The 14,805-nt window shown below is 29.5% G+C and overlaps 8 protein-coding genes across 13 annotated transcripts; 3 read left to right on the forward strand and 5 right to left on the reverse strand.

Moving 5' to 3' along the window:
* Positions 1–446: 446 nt before the first annotated feature.
* LOC124494279 (uncharacterized) lies at positions 447–4,246 on the forward strand. Of its 4 annotated transcripts, none has more exons than XM_075731874.1 (7): positions 447–1,016; positions 1,084–1,986; positions 2,123–2,195; positions 2,271–2,446; positions 2,509–2,614; positions 2,711–3,106; positions 3,178–4,246. In XM_075731874.1, the coding sequence occupies exons 2-7, from the start codon at positions 1,848–1,850 to the stop codon at positions 3,722–3,724; spliced, it is 1,437 nt and encodes a 478-aa protein (XP_075587989.1). In that variant the 5' UTR covers positions 447–1,016; positions 1,084–1,847; the 3' UTR covers positions 3,725–4,246. The 4 variants fall into 4 exon arrangements, with proteins under 4 accessions (XP_075587989.1, XP_075587992.1, XP_075587990.1 ...); XM_075731877.1 differs by having other exon boundaries at positions 448–1,016; positions 2,512–2,614; XM_075731875.1 differs by having other exon boundaries at positions 786–1,016; positions 1,087–1,986.
* Positions 4,247–4,692: 446 nt separating this feature from the next.
* Positions 4,693–5,977, forward strand: Tsp97E (Tetraspanin 97E). The gene is made up of 3 exons (XM_047056573.2): positions 4,693–4,992; positions 5,051–5,218; positions 5,282–5,977. The coding sequence occupies exons 1-3, from the start codon at positions 4,933–4,935 to the stop codon at positions 5,681–5,683; spliced, it is 630 nt and encodes a 209-aa protein (XP_046912529.1). The 5' UTR covers positions 4,693–4,932; the 3' UTR covers positions 5,684–5,977.
* On the reverse strand, positions 5,771–6,940 carry LOC124493495 (isoamyl acetate-hydrolyzing esterase 1 homolog). The gene is made up of 2 exons (XM_047056572.2): positions 6,739–6,940; positions 5,771–6,680 (listed from the first exon to the last, which is right to left on the reverse strand). The coding sequence occupies exons 1-2, from the start codon at positions 6,858–6,860 to the stop codon at positions 6,050–6,052; spliced, it is 753 nt and encodes a 250-aa protein (XP_046912528.1). The 5' UTR covers positions 6,861–6,940; the 3' UTR covers positions 5,771–6,049.
* Positions 6,941–7,001: 61 nt separating this feature from the next.
* Positions 7,002–7,748, reverse strand: LOC124493497 (DNA polymerase epsilon subunit 3). The gene is made up of 2 exons (XM_047056575.2): positions 7,546–7,748; positions 7,002–7,482 (listed from the first exon to the last, which is right to left on the reverse strand). The coding sequence occupies exons 1-2, from the start codon at positions 7,625–7,627 to the stop codon at positions 7,118–7,120; spliced, it is 447 nt and encodes a 148-aa protein (XP_046912531.1). The 5' UTR covers positions 7,628–7,748; the 3' UTR covers positions 7,002–7,117.
* Positions 7,749–7,807: 59 nt separating this feature from the next.
* On the forward strand, positions 7,808–8,393 carry LOC124493498 (uncharacterized). Its single transcript, XM_047056576.2, has one exon. It carries the CDS (start codon positions 7,922–7,924, stop codon positions 8,234–8,236), a length of 315 nt encoding a protein of 104 aa, XP_046912532.1. The 5' UTR covers positions 7,808–7,921; the 3' UTR covers positions 8,237–8,393.
* On the reverse strand, positions 8,380–11,323 carry LOC124493657 (uncharacterized). Of its 2 annotated transcripts, none has more exons than XM_075731872.1 (3): positions 10,378–11,323; positions 8,681–10,184; positions 8,380–8,617 (listed from the first exon to the last, which is right to left on the reverse strand). In XM_075731872.1, the coding sequence occupies exons 2-3, from the start codon at positions 10,148–10,150 to the stop codon at positions 8,543–8,545; spliced, it is 1,545 nt and encodes a 514-aa protein (XP_075587987.1). In that variant the 5' UTR covers positions 10,151–10,184; positions 10,378–11,323; the 3' UTR covers positions 8,380–8,542. The 2 variants fall into 2 exon arrangements, with proteins under 2 accessions (XP_075587987.1, XP_075587988.1); XM_075731873.1 differs by having other exon boundaries at positions 8,681–10,181; positions 10,378–11,239.
* Positions 11,324–12,007: 684 nt separating this feature from the next.
* On the reverse strand, positions 12,008–13,025 carry LOC124493913 (uncharacterized). Its single transcript, XM_047057032.2, has one exon. The coding sequence runs from the start codon at positions 13,023–13,025 to the stop codon at positions 12,186–12,188; it is 840 nt and encodes a 279-aa protein (XP_046912988.2). The 3' UTR covers positions 12,008–12,185.
* Positions 12,008–14,733, reverse strand: or (AP-3 complex subunit sigma-2 or). Of its 2 annotated transcripts, none has more exons than XM_047057035.2 (5): positions 14,495–14,733; positions 14,327–14,418; positions 14,075–14,258; positions 13,856–13,963; positions 12,008–13,385 (listed from the first exon to the last, which is right to left on the reverse strand). In XM_047057035.2, exons 1-5 carry the CDS (start codon positions 14,561–14,563, stop codon positions 13,266–13,268), a joined length of 573 nt encoding a protein of 190 aa, XP_046912991.1. In that variant the 5' UTR covers positions 14,564–14,733; the 3' UTR covers positions 12,008–13,265. The 2 variants fall into 2 exon arrangements, with proteins under 2 accessions (XP_046912991.1, XP_046912990.1); XM_047057034.2 differs by having other exon boundaries at positions 13,064–13,385; positions 13,838–13,963; positions 14,495–14,732.
* Between the last annotated feature and the right edge of the window lie 72 nt (positions 14,734–14,805).

Consider the following 14,805-nt stretch of genomic DNA (forward strand, 5'->3'; position numbering starts at 1 on the left):
GTCTAATCTTTATGATCGATAATGATGAATGTTCAAACCAGTGTGCAGAACAAAAAGTTCATATATTTAGAGAGCTTAATCGTTTAATCAAAGTAAAAAATTTCAAATTCAAAAAATCAACCCGGTATATTTGGTTATCATTTGAATAAAAAATAATTGAAAATTTATTTCAATTCATTCTAATATGATTATATTGAATATCATTGTTATATCTCAAAAAAAAAAAATTAATCAATTAAACATTAGCATTGATCACTAAATTCTGAAATGCCGGCATTTTTGAATTTTTTTCGAAAATCTCGAAAAGTTGTATTTGGAGCATGCGTAATATATCGAACACCTGTACTTTTTTTTTACCACTACTACTACTACATAATTTTTCTTTTTTGATGAGTGGAATGAATGAACGCTAAAAGAAAAATTCGATTTTTTTTTTTTTAGTATGCATTGAAAAAAAGGCCACCAACCAACCAACCAACCAATGACGAGATATCATCATCATGAAGCTTTGACGCGTTGTTTCGAGAATCGAATTTTGTTTTTTGCGATAACGTCGTTACCCGTCCCCATTGAACTGGTTTTATATTTTCTGTTTTTCCTATATCTTTTTTTTCCTTTTTTCTTCCCCCCCCATCATCATCATATTCTTCAGAATAGCGGCGCTCTATACACACTAGATATGTGCGAGTTATATATGATTATATGAAAAGGAAAAATAATTTTTTAGTTAGGTGTCACTACTATAGTTAATTTTGTCTATTCGTCGTTAATTTCTATATATTGATAGTTTCTCTCCCGCTTCTTCGTGTGAACATCTAAAAAAAAACGAAAACAAAAATCAAAATTGAAATCCGTTTGGTAATTTGAATTTTGTTCATTTGACCAATAAACAACGACGAAGATAATTATCTTGCTGAAACTTATTATAAATCGATTCATTATAAATCCATATCAATCTCGAAATTTTGTGGTAAATTTGAACCAAACTAATAGCGGTTTTTTCTGATTGATCACAGGTTTGAATGAACAATTTTAAATTTTTCTTTTGTTTTCTACTTTAAAGCTGTATATATATTTTGTTAGTAGATCAATCAAATCAATTGGTGGATTGTCATTAGAGAATTTGATTTTATTTCGAAATTCATCAAGTTTACATATGTTGAATTCAATCCAAATTGCAAAATCAACAACAAATAAATACGAATCCAATCTGATTATCGAAATCCATTTCATATCATCATGATTTAAATGAAGAACAAAATAAATGACCAAATCAAATTCGATTAATTGAAAAGAAAATAAAAAACCATTAGAAATATTAGACTACTACTGATTGATATATCAACTGAAGTATACAACAACTATTTATCTATTGAATTTGATACGATTATCAATCAATCAATCAAACAACAACAACAATAATAATAATCATACAATATGTGAGAAGATAGGGCACAACAATACCGATAAGCCCAAGTAAAACGTGAAAGAATTAATTTAACAACAAAAAATTTTCCCACTAAATTGCATTGTACAACAGCAGCGATTATTACGTCGTTATTTCTATTTCTCTCTCTCCTCTCTCTCTCTGCGTTTGTTCATTATTTATCTAAAAATATAATACCTCAAACAACAACAGAAGCATCAATCATTCATCGTAGCCGCAATAATTGTATGTGTGTGTGTGTGTTTGTATAATTCCAATTTTAGCAATACAAAAGTATATTACTGCTATTGCGGCATATTCCTTGTGTGTATGTGTGTGTGTATGCAATACGGATGCGACAAGATATTTTTGTTTTGAAAAATTTTGAAATTTAATCGATAGTTTGTGTAAAAAAAAATCCATGTCTATTTTTCAATCAAATAATCATCATCATAATATAATGGCCGTATTCTTGACGAATATTTGTGCATTTGATTCTTGTGGTAAAAAATTTGCATCATTACCCGAATTAATAAAACATATTGAAGAACATCATATAGGTTTGTTTCACTATTTTTTTTATTGTTTGTTATCGTTGAGGAAATGTTTTAATTATTTTTTCTCTTATTTTCTTCCTCATTTTCCTTTATTATATGTGCATTGTAAATGATTTTTTTGTTTGTCTCATTTTTATAGATGTTGAAGCATATGATAATGCCCCGACAAAACCATCATATAATAATTGTATGCCGGTCAGTTGTGTTTTGAGGTAAGTAATATAATAATTTATTTAAAACTATTCAATTGAATTGGTAATCAATGTTTTTTTACATTTTATCTTTAGAATGTTTTCCGATAGAAACGATGATAGTGATCAAAATTCTGGGATGGCTGTCGATTCGAATGGGATGAATGATTCTCATCACAATAATAATAATAATCATAATTATAATGGCATTCATCATCATGTACGAAAATCAATCAATTCACCGGCTGCATCATTAAGTACAACACCGACAGGTAACCGATGCATTATAAAATGATGATGATGAAATTTAATCTCTTTTTTTTGTTTGTCTCAGAAGGTAGTGAACTTGATGATGATGCTGGATTCGAAAGTGATTCAGGCCAAAGTTCAATCGATTCATGGGCAAATGTTGATACATCCAACACCAATGCTTTGACTAAGTAATTGTCTCTTTTTTTATTTGTAAAAAAAATTTAATTAATACTATACTGTGACCCAAATCATTTATAAAAACAAAACAACAACAATATACAAAGATTTCATCAAATCATGGGCTCAAATGTATCATCACCTACAGTTGAACAAACAACAAATGTTGGCGGCATTTTGCAGAATGGAACAACAATGATCGGAAATGGACAAATGGCAACAAATTCATCGAAAATGATGATGAATAGTGGTGGTGGAAAAAATGTCGATGAAAAACGTCTTTATTATTGTAATGTAGTAGGTTGTAACAAACAATATCGTACATCGAACAGTTTAAGTCATCATCGACGATCAGCGCATATTAATAAAGATAATAATAAGATTTCATTGGTAATGGGTGGCCACAACAACAACAACGGTGGAGGTTGTCAAAATAATGGCCCATCAAATGGTCATCCAATGACACCGAAAACTCCTACTCTAAAACCAATGTTGGATGAAAAGTAAGGAATCGATGTGATTTTTCTCATAATTCATCTTGATTCTAAAAATATTTGTATTTTCAAATATCTAGTAATAAGAAAGTCTACCGTTGCATTTGTGGAAAAGTTTATAAAACTAGTCATGGACTTAAAAGCCATCTGAATACACATCATCATCCGGATAGTATTCATCAATATGTACAAAATTATCAGCAACAACAACCACAGGATATTGAAATGACATCAATCATACATCAAAAACCGGACACATTTGCAGAAATAAATTCCACAACATCATCATCATCATCATCGATGACAAATAATGGTGGTAATGGTGTACATTTATCATCAATTAAAGCTGAATTATTATCGCCAACAATTACGAATCTGTCATCATCATCATCATCGCTACAATCGAATAAAATGATCAATATTGGACATAATACTACTACTGTACATTTTAACCAAAATGATTTGATACCAGATCAAAGTTGTCCACCTGTGTCGGTTAATGTCGAAGTAACAAGTGAACCAAAACAGACAAATTTTTTATCCAAAAATTCAAGTCCACCAATAATATCAGCACCAACATTGCAACAACATTTACTTAGTCCAGTAATACCGAAAGTTATTAATTGATTATTATTATCATATAATATCATTATAATCATCATTCATTAGATATAATAATCAATTATGTATGTGTTTGTTTATAAGTGTATATTTATATTGGTTTTATATGTGTGCAACAAAAGAATAACAACAACAACAACAACAAAAAACTGTGAATCCTAATCACATATAATATAATTAATATATTCGGGTATACAATAATAATATTCACAACAAGATTCTTAAATAATATAATAATAGGTATTACTCAAGACATTCAAAATCTTGGTTTTCTTTTTGTCTTTATTGTCACATACACACACACACACACACACATATTATATGTAACCAAAATAGAAAACATCATCATCATTTTCATTTGTCGCAAGCTTTCTTTTTGTTGCTGTGATAAATATATATAATAATAATAATATAATTGATGTGAATATTGAAAATTTATACCATATACGATATGATTTAATTAATACCTAAAATAAACCTAAAAAAATAGAGTATTAAAAAATTTGCTTTGATTTAACAAATTAAAAATTGTTCAACAATTAATATGACTGTAAAATTGATTTGATGGCTTTAGGCATTTTATAAAAAAAAAATATAATTTCAACAATTGAAACATCGAAAAAATGAAATAAAATTGAGAGGAAATTGATTGCCACCCAGGAAATGGCCATTGGCTGGCTGCTAATTTTTTTTTTTTTTTGGTTTTTGCTGTTGTCATTTTTTTCCGATGATAACTAACAAACAACACAGGCACCATTTGGAAAAAGAATCGTCACTTTTAATACATTGCAAATAAAAATGTATATAGAGAATCGAATCTTCTTTTTTTTTGGTTGTAAATGTCAGGATCTTGCGCGCTTTGACATTTCCTTTTGGCTTTCGTTGTGTTTGTGTATTTGGAAGCTACCTTATATTCAATGAATCGATCAAATGCAGCGATAGTTATATTTAGTTGAAAAGAAAAAAAAATATTCATTCGGAACAAAAACACTGTTTAGCCTTGTTGGCATTTTGTTGTTTTCATCATCATTCTCTCGTTCCAAAAAAAAAAAAAAAAAAAAAAAAATACAAAATTGGACTTCATTCTGTTATATAATTACAAATGATTCGGTCGTTGTTCATTGTTCTGGCCACATAGAATATTCTTTGGAATAATTTTTTGGGAATATAAAATTAGATTACCCAAAAAACAACAACAACAACAACAAAACAAAATGTGCGGCGGATTTACCTGTACAAAGAATGCTCTTAAAGCACTCAATTTACTTTATATTGTAAGTAATCATGATTCTTATTGGAGTATTTTTTTTTTCATCACCAATCCATTGAAAGGTTGTATCGTTCATATTGATTGCCGTTGCAACCTATGGTAAAACAATTGTCCAGATTACGGATATTTCAATCATTGAAGCTATTTTTGCTTGTGGTGTATTTCTATTCATGTTATCGATGTTAGGACTTGTTGGTACGGCTAAACATAATCAGGTTATGCTATTTTTTGTAAGTATTAGATACTTTTCTATATCATTGATTTTTAATTCTTTACTTTACCAATCATTTTAGTATATGGTGATTTTATTCATATTATTTGTGGCACAATTCAGTATAGCATGTGCATGTTTAGCATTCAATACGAATGAACAACGTGAATTAGCTGGAAAAGAATGGCAATCATCAACAGTGGAAAATCATCAACAATTACAACGTATATTTGATTGTTGTGGATTTCAATCGGGTGATCCAAAAAATTCTGAACATTGTCCTGAGGTACGTTGCTGTCAAACAAATGATTGTCAACAATGTTCAGATTGTGAAATGAAAATACAACAAGCAATTGGTGATGTATTACAAGTTGCCGGCTGGACCAGTATGTTTTTCAGTTTTACCGAATTCATTGGTGTTTGGTTAACCATACGATATCGTAATCAAAAAAATCCACGTGCCGATCCAAATGTTTTTCTTTGAAATATTTGGAAAAAAAAATGAAAATAAAATTAATTGGATGAGTTGAACAAAACAAAACAACAAAAAAAACACGTGCACAATCTAATATAATCTTTGATAATTTCCAATATATTTATTTGGCTAATTTGGATCACAAGGTGCGAAAAGAGAACAAAAATTTTCATTTTCTTTTTTTTTAAAATTGTTCAATTATTTTTGTGTCTAAAATATATTGCGAACATGCACACACACACAAACACGCACACACATACAAAAACAAAAAAAATAAAATAAAATAATTGATATGATGATTAATTTTAAGGGTGATTTGTTATTCAAAAGTTTTGGAATTTTTATATCGTCAATTTAGATTTTGTTTCCTGATTCTTATGGATGAAGTGATTTTTCCGGATCATCCGTGTTCACATCTCTCCAATATGGATATTGCATTGATTGATCTGTGAATGGTTTACCGGTGATACGAACAACACGTTCCATTATTAATGGCAATAGATTATCATAAAGTAATTGGCCACCATCACGTGATAGATGTAAACCATCGTTGAATAATTTATCATTATCATTCTTGACGGCCATGAATACCGTGTATAGATCTAATAATGATAAATTCATTTCTGTTGCAATCGATCGACAAGCATCAACATATTTGACCAAATCTTTTTCCCATGTTTCCGGTATGATCGGACGATTCTGTTCGATTGACCAACGTTTAAATGAATCTTGATGCATATTTGGTGGAGCAATCAGTATGATTTTATTTTTATCAATACCGATTGATGTTAGAAAATTTATCATTGCCACCATATTGGTACGATATTCATCGACGGGTACATGTTGCCCGGTAACACTTGAAACGGGTACCGAATCATTAGATCCAAGTAAAATTGTTACACAGGCAATCTCTTCCGCTTTGAATTGTTGAAATATTTTTGGCATTATTATTCGACACCATCGGGTATTGTAACCGGAAAAGCCTCGTGGTATTATGTCGCAAACTCTTTTGTTCAATCAATCATTCAAATTATATGAAAAAAAATAGAAAACAACAAACAAACCTTTGAAATTTATTGGCCAATAATGCACCCCAACATCCATTGTTTGGATCAAAACTTCGTTGGGTATGTGAATCACCAAATAGAATAATTTTAGGCCACATTTTAAGGGTGTGTTTGATCATTTGGCAGTGTGAAAAAAATCACACAATCAAGGGCATCTTACAATGATATCCGTGATGAGACAAGTGTCCACACATCGAATAAATTGTATAGCCCCATAGGTGGCACTAGAGTAGTGAAGAAGCTTCAAAATTCCAAAATTATGAAGATTTTTTTTTTTATTAATTTTTTTAAGAAAAATTAAATTTACAAATTGATGATGATGATGATTTTATCTAACAATGAATTGATTAACACAAATCATAAACTAATGGTGGATTTAATCATCACAATCGTTTTCAAATTGACCATCGTTTATGGTTTCAGATTGATCCAGATCATTCGTAATGATTTCAACTTCCATTTGATCACTGGAAATAGTTGTCGCTTCTGCATTAGATTTTTTATCAATCGTTCGTTTAGATTTAAGCCGTTGTTTTTCGTCCACATAAGTTCTATGCCAACTAATCAGTTTCGGTATTAGATGATCGAAACCATAAAATGAAATAGCGCTTAATACATCCTGTGGATGAACGGTTCGTCGATTATTTCCTATGGCCATTTCGCTTGCACGTGTTGTTGAATAAAGAATGAAAAGATGTGCTGCACGTGCTAATGCTTTGATGAAATCTTGTTCGACCGTTACTGAGAAAATAGAAGAGTTTAATTAACAACAAATTCTTTCAGATTTTAACAAAAAGAGAATACCTGTAGATTCCTCGGGTAATGATTCGGCTATGATTTTGGTCACCACATTCAATGGTATGGTGAAATCTGAATTGCCAGCCATTTATAAATCGACAAATGTTTTGGTCAGAAAAAAAAAGAAATCAATCAATTGTTTTGCCAAATTATTTTGTTATCCAAAAAATCGGCTAAAAAAGCGCGAGCTCAAAAGAACGCATGCGAAATCAACAATCGATTTTAGAAATTGTTGAAAATCGATGAATTCGTTCTTTACATGTGTGTGTATGAAAAGTGAAGGGCATAATCCAAAACTCATCAGTTTTGTTTTACTCGTTTGATTTTGTTTTTTTCTTTTTTTTCGAGACAAATTCATTTTTTCAAACAAAACAATTTCAAAATGATGTCATTTGGAGCTTCAAGATTATTGTCCCGTTTACGTATAGTTCGTGCGAGCCGACGAAACATGTCCAGTCATGATGTACCAGAACAATATCGTCATTGGGTTCGACCAAATATGGATAATGGTTATCCTGTACCGAGTCAACTTTATTCGGAAGCCTATGCTGCTCGACAAGCTAAATACAATAAAATGCTTGGATTATCTGTATTGTTTTTGCTTTCAGCCATGGGTTTTTGTTCAATGAATGGTACATTCGAATTTTTGTCACCACCACCACGTAAAGTTAATATTCCATTGGATAAACTTCAATGATTGGATATTCGAAATGTGGCCGATCATCGATCACATGATCACATTAGTTTCAAATTGTGTATAATTATTGAATGAAAACAAAAATATTGTTGTTTAGTGAAAAAATCATCATTTATAATGAAAAAGCTGATGATAAAATAAAATCGGATAAAAATTATTTTTCATTTATTATTTTCATTTCAACAACAGAAAAAAAAATATAAAATTATTTTTATCTTTAAAAAAAATTTGAAATCTTTTCCCCAAAATTGGTCAATAATAAGCAAAATGGATGAACAAAACAAACAAATGATGATAAAATGATAATCAATTGCAATCTTTGTGTCGTAATAATTCGGTTTTAAGAAAGGTAACTTCATTATATAATGAATCGATAATTTTCTAAAATTTCGAAAAAAAATTGATTAATTTTTGTTTTTTAAATTATTCAATTCAGCTGCTTACTTTTAATTGTTGATTTTGTTGTTCATATTTTTCCACACGATTCTTTAGTTCATCAATTTCTTTCTTTTTTTTCAATCGACAACGCATTGCAGCGGCACGATTACGTTCAAGTGATAAACGTTTCTTTTCTTTTGTATCTTCTTCGGCTGCGGATTTACTTTTACGGCCAGGTTTAGCACGTGGTGGTAATGCAGCTTCAGTTGCTTTAATCTTATCAATCAATTCATCCATTGTTTTCTCTTTTCTTCGTGGTGGTGGAAGACGAGAAGATAAATGTTTTGATACCATAATATCCGTACTATTTCCACTTGCCGTTGATGATGATGATGATGATAAATTACTATTAGAATTTGAATCAATGGATGGATTGTTTTGTTTGGGTAAAATTTTCACATAATTTGTTTTTGTCGTTGTTGTTGTTATTGTTGATGGACATGATGATTGTGTAATGATTGATGATGGAAATGTTGAGGTAAAATTAAAATTATTATCATCATCAGTATTGGTTACCATCTTTTGATTCGATTGAATAGAATCAATTAGAGAATCTGTGGATAATGATTGTTGTTGTTGTTGGATTGATTGGGATGATGGTATGGGAGGAGGCAATAATTGTTTTTCCGTAATATGATGATGAGGTATAATGTTGGTTGTTTGGGTTGTTGAAGCTTTGGCGGCAGGAAAATCATTAAAAATTTCTGTAGCTGGTAATGGTCGTTTACGTTTTTTATTCATCAGCTGCTGTATTGAATCATCATCATCATCATCATCATCATTTTGGTTCGATATTCCATTTGAACAATCATCGATATTATTGGCACTTTCAAGTATCACCGGCGCTGATCGAATTTTTTCTGATCCACGATCTTTATATGGTGGTGGACATATAACCGAAACGGCATTTGATCTTTGTTTATAACGCTGTACATCGTTCAAGGTATCGTTTGTTTTATTGTCCACAATTGAATGATTATTATTCAATGATGGCGATGTTGATAATGGTGTTTCATGTAAAATTTGATGGCAGCAATTTGATTCTGTTTCTTTACAATGACGATCATTATTATTTGTATTTGTATTATTATTATTATTCACATCATCAGCAATTTCACTTTCCAATATTAATGTTGTTATCTGTGCTGTTGTAATTGTTGTTGATGTTGGATCACCACCACCAACATTACCAAGATCTGAACCAATTGCCGGATTGAATGCTGTATCCGGTTGTATCAGCGGTGTATTCAATGGTGATGAACAACATATTGATGATGGATTATATGTATTATTATTATTATTATTATTTTCATTAGATGACGATGAAAATGTTGTTGTCGTCGACGTTGTAGATTGCTGTTGTTGTGAATGATGGATACGATTTTTCAATGCTAATTCAAATTGTCGATCAAATGGATTTTTATGGCCATTCAGATAGACAATGTTTGAATTATAGGAATTTGGTGCCAAATTCATGATGATGATGGATGAACAATGGTTGCTGCTTCTGCTGTAGAAAATAAATTGAAAAACAAAAAAAAAATTTTTTTAGAAAATCAAATACAAAATAATGATGACATTTCAACAAAAAAAAAAAACAACAACAAATACAATAAATTAAGATAAAATTGAAAATAAAAAATTTTAAAAATTTAAATTTCCGGTGAATTTACGTAAATTGAACAACAACAATGACAACTCACCAAAAAAAAAAAAAAAATTTTTTTGTTGATGACCAAAAACGCAAGAAGAATGTTATGAATTAGATTCTTCTTCGTTTATCGTTTATCGTTATCTTTTTCTTTTTGTCGATTGAATTAGCAATCAATCAATAGAAGACAAATTGATTATTAAAAAAGAAAAAAAATAAATTTTCGACAATCATCTGATCAGAAATATTTTTTTTTTGTTGTATAGTGCCAAATATTATTTCGAATGAAAACAACAACAATGATGATAGTGATTTTTTTTTGCAAAAAAAAATTTCGAATGACGACAACAGGAACCGACAAAATAATGATGATGATGATGATGATTTATCAATTAAATAAATAAATCAATCATTCAATTCAATTCGATTGAATTGACGAAGCAAACAACCAACAAAAAAAAACAATCTGGCCAATAATAATTATGACCAGAAAAAAACGATTTTTTTTTCTCGATAAAAAAAACTATACTAATGATGATCCGAGAATGTCGAGAAAAAAAAAGATGATTTGGTTTCGATGGAAATTAGACAACAACAACAACAAAAGCGATGTGGGAGATTTAAGAGTTTTTGATGATTAAAGAAATAACAAAAAAAAAAAAGACTTGCATCATTCGATTATGATAATCATTTGATTATCATCATCATCATCATCATCAACATCAGCGTCACCAGCGTCACCACCATCACCATTAGTATAGAAAAAAAATTCACCATCGTAATTATCATTAGAAAAAAAAAATTTATTCATTAAAAAACAAACATGGAAACCAGATTTATCTCAATGAATGAATGATGATGATGCAAGTATATAATATAAAAAATAAGGAGAATGTGCTTATGAGATTGATATTATTATTATTGGAAACACACGGAAAATTTTCACTTGTGTGTTGTCGCTGTTGTTGTTGTTGCTAACTTTCACAATTCTCTTACTCTTTTACCATCATGCACAAACACACACACACAGACATTCTGGATTCAATATATTTACACAGTGCACTTTCTATCATCATTGCCTCTGCCTATGTGTGTGTGTGTGTGTGTGCATGTTTTTTTTTTTGCAACAACAACAAAATCTAAATTTGCTCATTTTTTTTCTTTTTTTTTTTTTTTTTGATGATAAAATGAAACAAAATTTTTTTTCTTTTTAATTCCATTCAAATATCATACTCTTGTGAGTGATATATATGTATGCGATTGATTAAAAATTTTGTCTTTTTTTTCTTTTAAATGAAAACAAATTATTCTGAATGTTTCGGAAAATTTTTCTTTTTCTCAATCGATCAATAAATTAATTTTTTTTGACGACTGTTGCGCGTTTAATCACAGAGAAAGAAACAATCTTAATTCACACACACACAAAAGATTATGTGGCATTGATATTTTGACATTGAAAATTACCATCGAAACAAAAAAAATTGATGATGATTGTAACGATAGGCAACCAAAATATTCATGTATTATATTGAAAAAATCAACTTAAATCATAAAACAAAAAATCGATCGATCGATTGATTGATTGATTGGTTGAATGAATGGTGAAACAAAAAAAGTTAAAATTGTGTAACAGAAAAAAAAATCTCAGATTATAAACATTACAAAACGTTTCGATTGTTTAGAAGAGCCACTTGCTGTGATTATTTTTATTTTTTTTTTGCATTCAATTTTTATTTATAAAGAATTTGCGTAGATTTGAAAAGAGAGCAGAGAGAGAGAGAGAGAGAGAGAGAGAGAGAGAAAAAATTGGTGTGTGTGTGTATGGTTCATTTTGCAAACAAAAAAAAATCAATTAATAAATTAATCATATCGAAAAATTTCATTCAAAAGATTATCATCAATACAATCGAATGGACGATCCGATTGTATTGGAATGATTTTTGTTGTTTTGCTAGTTGATAATATATTCGATGTGGTGGCTCCCGTTTGTTGTTGATGATTATGAATATCATCACCATTATTAATCGATTCCTGGATCATTATAACATCATCATTATCTATTTCAATAGCTTGTTGTTGTTGTTGTTGTTGATTCGGCTGTTGGTGACTAAGATTATAATAATACATCAGACCACGAAACATTGGCATTGATAAATGTTTCAAGAATATATCCTCTTCAGTTGAAATGATATGAAATGTCCATTTCAGACAAAATGTTGTCGTTATAGGTCTTGAACAACGAAGTGTAATCCTTGTCGTATGACAATCGACAGGTATTTTTTCAATATTTTTTATCGAATCAGGCATTGAATTCATTAATTTTTGTAATGATGGATAGATGATTTCTTTTGATTCTAATCGTATTTTATTATATTTTTGATAATTCTGTTCAATCTGTATGCCAGTAGCACATTCAAAATATGTTTGAGCAAAATCCGATAATAATATAGCATAGGATTTTTCTTGTTCATCAAATAGATATTTAATCAATATGGTTGTTGGCCTTCCATTCAATACGGTATTCATCGAACAAATCCAATTGATTGGCTCCAATTTTGCCAATAATACAGAACTATTGTTTAATTTTGTTGTTTTATCCGATAATAAAGACGATGATGATGATGATCGGATAGTGGTGGTATTCTCCGATGCTGTTGTTGTTGATTTCAAGTTAATCATTGCTGTCGTTGCTGTGGTCATCTTACATCAATCTTGTCAATCAAAAACACATTTATATATTGATTTCCTTTATATATAGGTAATCTGTTTTATGTTTTATTTCGAATGTTCAAATCTTGTGAATATATGAAAATGGAAATAACAGAAAAAAGGTGTCTGTTAGATAAACAAACAAACACACACACACACACACAAGAGAAAAAATGCAATGTAAATGTAATTTGAATTCTTCGACGTTTTCAATTCTTTTTTTCTTTCTTTCTAGAATTTTAGCGATCCAATATTTGATAAATCGGGTAATTTAATATCTCGAAATTGTTGGGAAAGATTCATATTCTTTACAGCTGATACGGCTCGTGCTGGTGCTGCGCTGATTCCCATCTGATTATATTACCACCATTGATTGATTTGTTGTGTTATATATGTGAATATATATAAAAAAATTTGTATAAAACAAAAAAACGAGAAAGAAAAAAGACATTTACATGAGAAAAACAAGATCGAGAAAAAACGGGCAGCAAAAAAAAAACAAATGGGAAAGACAGACAGACATACGGGAAATGTTCATAAATGACAGTACAGAACGTTAAATATATAAATTCAAAGGAAATTTTGAATTTTCGTTTCGTTTTTTTTAAAAATATTTTTACATTTAAAAACAAAAATAATTTTTAGTCTGAAAAAAAATTAAAATCAAATGGGATCACTGAACTAGAGGTTAGTTATTATTATTCGTATCAAAAAAAGAAGAAAACAATTTTTGATCATCATCATTTAAATTTCAATTGATCGATTGGTTGCTGTTGGTGTGATAGAAATTGGTTGATACGAACATTATTCTTCCAACTAACCTCTTGTTTTTCCATTGCATTTTGTTCTTCAATTCTTGTTATTATTTCCGACATGCTTGTTTCCAATACCATACCGCCCATAACTAATTCATTCAGTATATGATGTACCTATTTTGAAAAAGTCATTTCACATTTCGTTTTCAAATGGAAAATAAAATTTTTTAAAAAAAAGTGGTTAAAAATTCGAACTGAAATTGTATTACAACAACATTAACATACTTTATCCACATGAAATATTAGATCCAATTCGCAAACATTTTCAAAACATTTATCCAATGTTTCAACAAATACTTGAATTAGATCAAGTATACCTAATTCAGATTCACTGGAATCAACACAGAATACAAAATATAATGTTGCATAATGACGATAGATAAGTTTATAATCGGAACCACCAATTAAACTAATTTTTTTTTTTGGAAAAATTAAAAATTGAATTCGAATGAATTTAATATTGGAAAAATTATTTACCTGCCACCTTCAAGAAAATTACAAACATTTTCATCACGTTTAGAGACCAATTGAAATGTTTCCTTTATAATCTGTTGTTGTAAATCTTCTGGCTGTGTTTGTGTGAGAAAAAAAAAGAAAAGAGATTGGTAATGTAATTTTGGATCAATCAATCGAATCGAAACTTACATAGAATTCATAAAATTTTGTCAAACGTGGCTTTCCATGATTATTGAATACCAAGATGGCTTTAATCATTTTTTTTTAATTTTTAATTCAAATAAATGCTTGAAAATTACACAAACACACACACACAAAATGATAAATAGAATTACAAATTTATCGATGAAATGATTCTTTCACTAAAAAAAAGTTGAAAAAATTAATTTTGTGTGTATCAATCCAGTTTTTTTTCTCTTGGTTGATTTGCTGAATCAATGATTGTGTGTTTGAGCATTCAGAATACAGTAGAAATGGCACACTAGATGGCGCCATAAATT

Source organism: Dermatophagoides farinae, chromosome 6, assembly GCF_024713945.1.
Source record: "Dermatophagoides farinae isolate YC_2012a chromosome 6, ASM2471394v1, whole genome shotgun sequence".
Taxonomy (NCBI): domain Eukaryota; kingdom Metazoa; phylum Arthropoda; class Arachnida; order Sarcoptiformes; family Pyroglyphidae; genus Dermatophagoides; species Dermatophagoides farinae.